The sequence below is a fragment of the Hippocampus bargibanti genome, linkage group LG07, assembly GCF_051943395.1.
Source record: "Hippocampus bargibanti isolate YZ-2025 linkage group LG07, ASM5194339v1, whole genome shotgun sequence".
Taxonomy (NCBI): Eukaryota; Metazoa; Chordata; class Actinopteri; order Syngnathiformes; family Syngnathidae; genus Hippocampus; species Hippocampus bargibanti.
Genome location: NC_142740.1, coordinates 22,213,455 through 22,224,653, shown reverse-complemented (window position 1 = coordinate 22,224,653; position 11,199 = coordinate 22,213,455). Strand labels below are relative to the sequence as shown.

General features: G+C 40.2%; 1 protein-coding gene across 10 annotated transcripts in view; it reads right to left on the bottom strand.

Moving 5' to 3' along the window:
- Positions 1 to 6,639: 6,639 nt before the first annotated feature.
- ephb3b (eph receptor B3b) overlaps positions 6,640 to 11,199 on the bottom strand; it is a 65,344-nt gene continuing 60,784 nt past the window's right edge. For 8 of the 10 annotated variants that reach the window (XM_088999924.1, XM_088999928.1, XM_088999927.1 and 5 more), the window contains exons 15-16: positions 10,512 to 10,667; positions 6,640 to 8,206 (exon numbers count right to left, since the gene is read on the bottom strand). In XM_088999924.1, coding sequence (XP_088856050.1) covers positions 8,098 to 8,206; positions 10,512 to 10,667 — 265 coding nt within the window. In that variant the 3' untranslated portion in view covers positions 6,640 to 8,097. The remainder of the gene's footprint in view (positions 8,207 to 10,511; positions 10,668 to 11,199) is intronic. The other 2 variants (XM_088999933.1, XM_088999934.1) reach the window with 1 other exon arrangement.

The window sequence follows — 11,199 nt, the reverse complement described above, 5'->3', positions numbered from 1 at the left end:
AGGGAGAACTATATCCCATATTGTGGTGAAGGACAAGTTATTTCTTCAAGCAAAATTAAAATTTGTGTGTAAACATTCAATTAAGCTGATTATTTGGGGGGTGAAGACGAGTTATTTTGACCCAATGGACAAAGGGTGTGTACAGAAAATGAGGACAACAGGAGAGTTAAATACATTTCCTACCTTTTTGGCCCGGGTTTCAAAGGTTTGCCATTTTATAGCATCGTGTAGAGTTGAGCATGACCTCAAAACAATGACACCAAGTTGATCAGTTGAACGTGTCTCCTTAAAATATATGACACATCCTATCAAATGTGCAATCTTGTATCCACTACATCATCGTAGTTGATGTTAATGTCAAGAGTGAACACTAAAACGTATACATTACTTCAATATGTACAGTATGTATGTGGTGCATATCCTTTGTTCTGCATTTCCCATGTGTTTAATATGATGGCTCTAAGAATCTCGAATACAATGAGAGTTAAATGTTGGCTCTAACTACACAACTATCTAAAGCCTTTATTGGACACCATTAACATCCTGATAGGGCACTCTACTAAATTAGGCTTGACGTAAATGTTTGCTAATGTACGCAATGTGAGCTCTGTGTATTTTGGCTGGTCTCGCAACGGTGATGAAACAGAAAACTGACTGGCGAACGTCTAATTAGATAATTCAAATCTGTTACTCTTTCCAACAAAATGATGGCATCTCTTTTTACATGCTGTCCTACTCTGTTTACATCACAATTGCACCCATCCTTCCAGGAAAAAGAGGATTTTACACAAGATGCATCACGAAGTGGCCTGTGTTTGACCTCATGCGCAATGATGCCAGGATTGGCTGCGGGCGGAGTCACAATTTTATCCAATCAGAAGACGCCGCTGTGACTAAATACCTCGGAGTTGTCCAGCGTCTGACCAAATTGATCTGATTGGACTGAGTGTATGAGAGCTTGTGTTTGCAAAAAGAAAAAAAAAAATACTTGAGGAATCAAACAAGCCCTGTTTTTTGGAAATGCCTACAGAAAGTTTATTTTCTCTCTGTGTTTACCTCATAATCATTTTTTCCTCTGCTTTTTTTCATGACTGTTTGCAATGACATAGGTAGGAAGTGAGCCTGCAACGATAATGACCTGACACCTGGTTCCAAAAAGAAACAGAGAAAACCACCATTCCGGCCTCAGAACTTACACAGCTGTAAAACCCAGAAGAATGTTCGCACATTAGCCAGTGCCCCCCATAGACACACTTTTGTTTGGCTGCCACTTGACATTAGGCTACTTTTCTTTGCCCTTATTAGAGATCTTTAGTAAGGTCAATGGGTTAAACTGGACACCTGACGAAAGACATGCATGGCCAGTTTATGTGTGAACATCAATTTGACTGCTCAACTATTTATTTTATTTTGGGGGGGGGTACTCGTCAATAACATCTTTTAAATCTATCTATCTATCTATCTATCTATCTATCTATCTATCTATCTATCTATCTATCTATCTATCTATCTATCTATCTATCTATCTATCTATCTATCTATCTATCTATCTATGTCTCTGTCTGCCTGTCTGCCTGTCTGCCTGTCTGTCTGTCTGTCTGTCTCGCTCTTTCAGCATCTTTCCACTATTCCTTCCAAAAATCGCCTCATCTATAATAGAGTTTACCGATTGTAAAGTCCCCATGAAACTGTCTTTCAAAGCCACTCTCTTTTTGCTTGGGGCTTTCAAACTATTTCAGCCATGCTGGACTCTTTAACACACCACAAATCAAGGACAGCAGGGAGGACAAGGTATGATTGCTTTCCCACCCAGGAAGTAATCACAGTGGAGCTGCCACATCGCTGATTAAGACTGATAAATATCGACGAGCAGTTAATGAGATGTCAAGCAGGAACAAGGCCCTTACCTTCATGCCTGCCGATGACACCAATGGAGAGGAAAAGAGACCTTGAGATGGCAATGTCCCCACTGTCTTTTTGAAGTGTGAGCAGCATTTTGAGATGCATTATTTAAATCTAATAGCCAGTCTTTATAGCTCATTTTATTTCAATTACTGCAAAAAATAAGGTACCTTTTAAAGGTACATTGGACTAATCAGTACATTACTTTGAATTCGGGTCTTTTTCCCCCTTATCATTGAAATTTGTAAACAGTGTGGGGTTGTTCTTCATTTAAATGTTTTCTTTTCTTTTTTTTATATTGGTTATGACAAAACTGAAATAATCCCTTATATTAAATATAAATAAATAAATAAATAAATAAAACCCTGCCTAATAACTGGCTACACAGGTCATATTAAATAGAAGTCAATATTTGACCCTCCGACATAATGTCTGCGCCACCTTCATACACTCCAGTAGAAATAAATTCATTGGTCTACCTGGATAACATATTCCGATTGTACTCAGACAAATTGCACAGTAATCATGTCATTATACATTCAATCTTTTGAAAATAGAATCAAGGTTTATTTCAGCATGTAAATAAATGGCCAGCTAATCGTCCTTTGTCAATGAGTTGGTTTTCCTGTTCAGCCATGTGATTTATTAGTTACGCTTGGTATTTCTTTTACGCCCCGTTTACTGTAAATTAAGACCTAATCTTAATAATGGGCCCCAAGGATGTCTTATCTCTTCAGGGCAGTATTTCAATGTGCTTGTTGAACGGCCCCGTTGTACCTGGAGGCAATCGTCCCTCTTCGATGTGACATTTTCTCACCACCTGTCGAGCTTGGACCGTGAACTTCAGGTCTCCTGCTTGGTATGTGCTTGAGACCGTGTTGACTGTTGTCCCTCTTGCATGGCAGACATCGTCAGCCATCTCACAGACAGAACCCAAACAATCATCAATAGAAGGCTTATGTGGGCAGGCAAAGCCTGTCACCCTTTTGGAAGGCATAAGGTATACATGTACACATTATACAGTTTCACAAGATGTATGTCCTTTAATTCCCTCTTCCAATATGAAGCATTTGTAATTTATTAACAGTAAATGTAATTTTTTAAATCACCTCATATTTATTTCAATGGTTGTCCTTTGCAAAATAATGTTTGAGATGGCGAGTACAAAAATTACATACTGTAAGTGCATGTGCGGAAAAGAAGTGTTGTGACCAATGTTTTTATTGTTTTTGTTTTGAGAGGGGGTGATGTTTTCTTAACTACAAATATTCAACATTCATAAGTTCTTTTTTCATTCAAAACTTTAATACGAAATCCAAATGCTTTCAACCCCAAAGTGGGACTATTTTGAATCAAATTAGCGGCCAGTCCTTTCAATATGCTGTTTGGGGTGATATTTTAGACAAGGAAGGCAGATAGATGTATTTTTAGGGATTTAGTATTCATAAATACGTGAAATCTCTTTACTATGTTTGACATTACAGCGTTGTATGCAAATGCTTGTGGGCAAGTGTGTGCGTGTGTGTGTGTGTGTGTGCGTGTGTGTGTGTGTGTGTGTGTGTGTGTGTGTGTGTGTGTGTGTGTGTGTGTGTGTGTGTGTGTGTGCGTGTGTGTGTGTGTGTGTGTGTGTGTGTGTGTGTGTGTGTGTGTGTGTGTGTGTGTGTGTGTGTGTGTGTGTGTGTGTGTGTGTGTGCGTGCGTGCGTGTGTTTGATTGCATCGCTCAATTTTTAAAGGATATTGACATGAGCTATCGGAATATGAGGCATGTGTTTTTTTCATGGGAATAAATGTGTGTTTGTTTTTTTTGTTCGGATGCTGGAGTGCTTTAATAGATAAAAACAAAGATATGCACCCAGAGTAATTTGGTGTTAGGACTTCCTGCCAATTAGGAAATTGTGCAGTTGGAGCAGTAATCGGGTTTTCCAGTCGACTGGAGTCTGTGCACAGCTCAGCTAAGAGAGGTCCGACGCTAAAAACCTTTCTATTTGTCCAGCAATTATGTGGGGGTCCCTGTGTCACCATGTAGACGCGACCAATTAGCTGTGCCCAACTCAAATGAAAGAGGGATTACTGGAAAGTTGGAAAGTGAAAGAAATAAAAAAAATACTGGTAACTTGAAGTGTGAACCTCGGAAGGGGGAGGATGAAGCATGATCAGTTGACAGATTAGGAGTGTATATTGCTGCAAATATCTTCTGTGTGGCTGTGTTTCGCATTGATCGTCATCCCGACTGACATGCGCATGAATATTTATGCTAATATTGTCTCGCTGAACAAGTGAGGATTAAAAATGAATCTTAATTGACACCTCAATTGATTTACCATAGAAGACATATTTTGATGAAACCCGTTTTCACGCAATCAATAATTTCCATCTTGGAGTGCTGTGACACTGTGTCAATAAATGAAGGAATGTGCAAAGTGACATAGTCGAAAGCAGGGTACTTCCCATGATATGCATTATATGGGCTGTCTTTTTCGGATAGAACGTTCTCATTGCAAAAATACCTGTAATGCTTTGTGAAAAATCATGCTGACTTGGAAACAATTGTCATACCTTCAAAGTAGAACAATCCAACAGTGTGAAACGGAAACTGTCTCAAATATAGTTTTCTTCCTGCCAAATTCAACACAAAAATATCAGTTTTAGCTTCACGTCGTACGTCAATGAGTAGAATGTGTTGCAAATATCTGCAGCTATCCAGAGACTGAGGCCACAGATGCAACGCTTTATATTTTCTGTATTTTTTCAGGCAAAGGAAGAAGACGGGAGCCTGGGGACAAGGCGTGTGTTGGATGAGGAAGAATCTATGATCTTAACATCTTTCTCCTATTAGCTGAGAAACAAAGCCGCTGGCTCGGTGCCCTCAGAGACTAAACTCATATTAATTGGTGGGAAGGAAATACAATTGGTTTCATGTCCAGAGGAGAGAGAGTGACTATATAGGGAGAAGGATGCTGAGCCTTGAACTGCCAGGCAGGAGACCGAGAGGAAGACCGAAGAGGAGGTTTATGGATGTGGTCAAAGAGGACATGAAGGTAGCTGGTGTGAGAGAAGAGAATGCACAAAACCGGGATAGATGGAGGACATTGATTCGCTGTGGCGACCCTTGAGGGGAAAAGCCGAAAGGAAAAGAAGAAGATGGTGATCAAAACATCGAGTTTTTTTCTGTTGAATAAATGTCAAAAATGTTCATGTGCCGCCCATGGGAACTAACAACCCCAAATACTCTGTGGTAAAAGTTGAGGCAATTTAATGTTCATGCAAACTCCAAAGCACTGTTTTTCTTTTAGTGGGCACGTCTGCTGCTGTGTATATATACACACATGTTTTCGCCTTCCATAATTATTGCCCACTTTGTCTTGTCAGGTTGTACATACAGTAAAGTCGTCATGTTTCCACCACAGCACAGTTTTGCTGGTGACAGCAAAATTTAGTTTTAAAACCAGATTTTTTCCTTTGATATACTACAGCAGCATGAATGTGTCGACTGTCATTCAAGTGCAACAAAGCGGCACGCAAAAAGTAAAACCAAGAATAAATACATGATGGAGGTTTTCCAGGACTTGATGTTCTTTCGTTTTGGTATGTGGCTGTTTGAAAACAAAAGGCACATTTTGGGATATTTTCCACAGGTCATTTGAAAAGTACAAAACTCTGTCCCTCAATCAATGAGTTGTATTTGTTTAGCCCCCTTCGGTACTGGCTCCAAAAAGTGATATTTTACCCTGGATGCATATTTTAAAGGTTGCACCTAAGTGAATGCCGCTATAATTGCCAACTGACAATCTTGTCGTGTAGCATTGTCCAAAAAAGCAAATAGGACCTGAAGCGTACTAGTGTGAAAGTCTCTGGAAAAAGATGAGTCATTGAAAAATTGACACAGGATGATTGTTTTGCAATTTTTTTTCCCGACAGCCTTTCACAAGAATCTATACGGGAGATAAATATGCATGGCCACGAACAACACAGTATCACATTAATACCTACTGGCACAGTCATGAATGCATTTACACTCTAAGGCTAAAGAACACACTGTCTGGAAGAAAAGGTTTCTTCAGCCGTCATCTGTACTTCTTTGTAGTAGTAAGTAGTACAGATGATGGCTGAAGAAACCTTTTCATCCATGGACCACTCCTGTATGACTGTGTGCTTACACAGACACACTGTCTGGAAGTTGAACGGTCGAGATGAGTTTGATGCAATTATTGAGTACGATGAAACTTTCAGGTTTTTGGTAGTGTTCATACCAGGGCTGTAGATCTGCAGAAGACTGAGCCGAGACAGGATGATTGCCGGCCAGGCCGGAAATGAATGGAGATAATGATAGGTCAGCCTGCCATATGCCTGTGTTTACTGTGTCCCAGCAAAGTCAGACTTGTTAAAGGCATTAATGGATGGGACAGAAAAGACCAATGGCTTTGTCGCGTGACATCTCTTGATTTTTTTCATGCGGATTGTCTTGTGAGCAAGTCTTTTACAGCTACTAACAGTGGAAAAGAATTTGAATTTGGAAAAGAATTTTGAATTTTCAAAAAAAAAAAGCATCAACACAAGATTTCCTTTGAGTAAAGCACATTTAGTCTCATGTCTTTGTCTTCATCTCTATGTTTTCAATTTATTTCTCCTCGCCAAATAATCTGTTATCTATACTTCCTTATCCAACCATTCTTACGAAATATGTACTGGCTGTTTGGAACGACGACACAAATACAAAATGCAATGTACTGTCTATGTCATTTATTTTGTTTAATCATCAATTCATCAGCTGAATCCTCTTCGTTTTTCCATCTGATTGTTTCAAATGGTCTGGTGACCCATCTGGTAAGTGGTGCTAGGGTGGTGTAGGAAAGGGGGTAGGGCACAAATAAATACATCGAGAAGGATTTTAAGAAATTAAAACAATAATTTTGATTATTTCTGAATCCAGGTACTAGTAAGTAGAACGTTGTCCACAGTGGGTTGCTCTGCATACCTTATATGCATACATATGTGTATTTATATATACTTCTCCAAAGTTGACCTTGTGATTCTATAGAAAACAATTTATATTTTTAACAGTTGTCCACAGAATATAGCATATTGTTCCAGATATAATTGCTCCTCATCATGGTTCAGTTCATGCGTTAATTCTCCACAGTGGCAAATAGCGGAAGCTGTATTGTACAGTATACTTGTGTGCAACTTGACACACCTGCACATCCAAGCACACTAAATTACACATTCACCCACACCCACACACACACACACACACGCACACACACACACACACACACACACACACACACACACACACACACACACACACACACACACACACACACACAAATGAACACACACACACACTAAAAAGGCTGAGTTGTCTGTCTATTGTGTTGCCACAGTCCTTGTGTTCCCGTCTCATAGAAAGAGTCCACTTGGTGTATTTAAGTTTGACCAGCCATTTTTTCAAACCACAAATCTTCCTCAAATGTAAGAAAGCTAAAAGGAAAGGAAAAAAGTTTGATGTGTAACACAAACAGTTGATGACCAAGTGATCCTGATCGTGTCAAAATCCTGCTTCAGGTCAACAAAGAGTACATCTGACCGCCACAATTAACCTGATAATTTTCTTGAGTCCATCATAGTACCTCACCCTTCTTCAGCAAGTGCCCTTGTAGATAACACACCTTCAATATGAAGATGGGGAACAACACATACACGGTGGAACAACTTCCGAGAAAGAAGTCTCCTTTTAGTTTTTGTCTTCCAGCATTTTCATTCTTTGCTCTTGATTATGTCCTTCAAAGTTGGGGTTGAGAGGCAGAAGGAAGGGGTCACTCACATCAGGATCACTGTGACATGTCAGTTAGCAAAGCCAAGCTTCCTAAAACACACGCTCATGCTAAGTTAACCTAAACCATTGCGGTTCAGGCTCAAATGGGACAGGCACAATGTCCCCTCTTACAGAACACACACGAATGGTGATTGAATATAGAAAAAAGTACATGATGAATAACATAAAACAGGAAGTGGTAGTGACAAAAAAGTAAACAAGTTTGAGGCACTGCAAAAGTCAGTTTTGTAGTGTCTAATTGGCAGAGATGGGTCAGGCAGCTTGGAATTTTCCAATGGCTCGATCTGGCACGGTTCCTCTCCCTTTGCTCCTCAAACTGGTCGTTTTGCGACTGCACCACGTTGGGTACGTCTTTTTTTCACACCTGGACAGGAAGTGTTTGGTTCATCTGTAATCTCATGTCCTGAATGCTACCCAGAATCTTCTTCTGGTGGCCAGCCAATGTAACGCCTATCCGCAGCAAGTCCCTAAATAAAGCAAAAGAGGAAGAATGGAAAGTGAGTGCAGGTGGTGGGCTCATAATAAAATAAAATCAGACAAAGGTCACCTTTCAAGCAAACAATGAACAATGAATCTAATTTCAACCATAAGAGCATACAAGCTGGATGGTCCAGAGTCTTGGTCATCACCCATAAAACGCCTCCCTCAGTTTAAGTCAACAAAACAAGGGATGCGACATCATGCTGCTGTTGCTCGGTAGGTGAGCAAAAAGGCGAGAGTCAAACTGCCAGAGAAATATAGCTAATGATTAAATCACCAGTGTAGCTGCTGTTAGGCAGCTGAACTGGAGAGCTGATATGCCGAAAGCTTCTGTTTCTAAGGAAATTGTGATTCCGAAAAGTATTAAAGGGTAGGAACATGCCGGATTCACAGGACGCGAAAGGGAATCACCCCCCCCCCCCCCCTCAGCGTGCAAGGCACTTATAATGACTTTAACAAACATAATAAACATGAAAATGCCAATTTGCCAGGAGAGGGGAGCCGCTCCGTGTTCACGCGCCGCCATCTTGGGAAAAACACAAAAACAAAAATAACAAATAATATGACAACACAGAGAGTCATTCATTCTTCAGGACTTGCTGTACCCTCTTTGTGATGACATGATGATTATGATTGTTGGGGGTGTAACCGACCAATATAATTCGACGCAAACTGATAGAGGAGACATGCACAGAGCCAGCAAGTTAGTACTTCACCTATCCAAACATGAGCATCATCACAAGTTACATTATTTAGGGATGTTGCAAAAATATTCAAATCACAAATATTATACTACATCTGAATAGATCATATCATTGACTAAAGATTTGTTACATGAATAAAAACACCCCGAGTTTGTTGCATTTGTTTTTTAAGTATAATGTATTTAATTAAAATATTGTCCAAACAGAACTAATGGAAAACATGTCATTGAATAAAATTTTAGTCACCCGACCTTTGAAATGCATAAAAGAGAATCATTTAAGGGGCTCATAAAGTATATCCATAGAGCGGTCACAGTTTCATTTTGTTATGCTCAGAATATCTTGTTTTCTATCCTTTTCTATCCCCCACCCCATCCCCTTTCAATTGCTGATATGGACTGCAAATTTCCCCATTGTGGTACGAATACAGGTTTTCTGATTCTGATTCTGATTGATGCACTGGTAATGTCACTATCAATGACAATTCAACTATAAATCAAGTGAAAACCACTTTACTGCTTGATGGAGGACTAGCTTTAGAGAGTTTTTTTTTTTTTTTGCTTGTTTGTTTGACGTAACGTATTGATGTTTCGACACAGGTAAATATTCTAATCTAAGATCTGAGAGAGTGGATCATCTACATTACTGAGGAGGGCCTAATCCAATTCCTCTGAGACAACGATTAGTTTACTTTTGGTGCTCTGCCACAGTCTGTGTCCTCTCTGTTCAATCACATACAAATTGTGGATAATCTAATATTATACACAGTCACCGAAACCCATGCTTGGCCCGCTCTAAGTTAGCTCAACCCAGAACCCAGAGATGGGAATACACATTCTCACCACTCCCTCATGATTTCCAAAATTTACTGAGGGTGTGTCACTCCAATTATGCACAAATACAGGAAGGCGTTTGTTTGTTTGTTTGTTTGTTTGTTTGTTTGTTTGTTGTTTGAGTGAGTTTGTCATTCCCATCAGCATAGCGACAGAGGATGAAATGAAAATAAATGGATGCCATTAGAGGAATTACTGGCCATTTGGGGCAACAGAGAGCCACAGAACACCACACCTGTCAGCCTAACCAAATTGAAACAAATTACCCCCACCTCCCGTGCCTCGTACGTTGCTAATGAGGACTTATTTATCATTACAATTCTAATTGATTTACTTGATCATCACCGGCCTCTGATTTTCACGAATTTTATTACATAATTTCCTCTTTGTAAACAGCAACAGGAGGCAGTAGAATTTTCAAGGTCAACAATTAGTTGCTGGGTGGGTGGGTGGGTGCGCGGCACAAACAGACACCATGAGTCTTGTTTAAACGACACTCTAGATTTGAAAAGGGAGCTCAGCAAAGCGATTTGCATTGTTTTTTTTGCGAGTTATGCTTTATTACTACCATCATCTGCCTTTGTGCTAAACTTGTGCCTTTAATGCTTCTTCACTATCATCACTAATTCATTTTGCTTAATTTAACCATGAGCCTTTTTTTTCAATTCTGCCAACTGCAAGCTTCATTCTATACAGTTTGATCTCAACCTCAAATAAATAACTTTATGCCTGCTTATCTGAAGTGATCCACTCACTCTGCTGTCATCTGGGCAACCAGGTCAAAGGAAGCAAATCCGGCATTGATGAAATTGTCATGGTAGCGGCTCATCTTGATGGCATCCAGCCAGTCTCCCACTGTGGTGAAAGTTGTATAGTCTGGCACGCAGCGGTCAAGCAAGGGTTGGGATACCCTGTGTGGCGGATTCAGTTGAGGAGAGAAAAAGAGAGAGAGGGTTAAGGTGGTTCCTCTAATGCCTCTATCGGCCAAACTAACACACCAAAATGCCTCCTTACTTAGCGCCACCTCACCACATCTCCCACAATCTCTTCTACTCTCCTCTCCGCCACATGTCATGAGTTGTATATGTGTGTGGGGGGATGGAGCTAGTTTGGGTGTCACTTTAATGAGTGGAGAGACTGGCTGGAGGTTTGTTTGGTGGAAGCTCGCGCTGCAGCTATACGTACTGAAAAGAAAATGCTGTGGAATGTATTCTATTTCAAATTTTCAACGGATTCCATGATAGTTTGTGCCGTGTTTTACTGGTTTGCATGTCCAACTCACATTGCAGAGGTGCAGGGTTTGATTCTCGCTCTCGACTTCCTGTGTTTTCCCGTGCCTGCATTGTTTTATTTTTCAGGCACAGCAGGCTAATGGAATATTCTCTAAATTATCACTAGATATGTGAGCACACATTGTTGTTCATCTGTGTGTACTCGATTGGC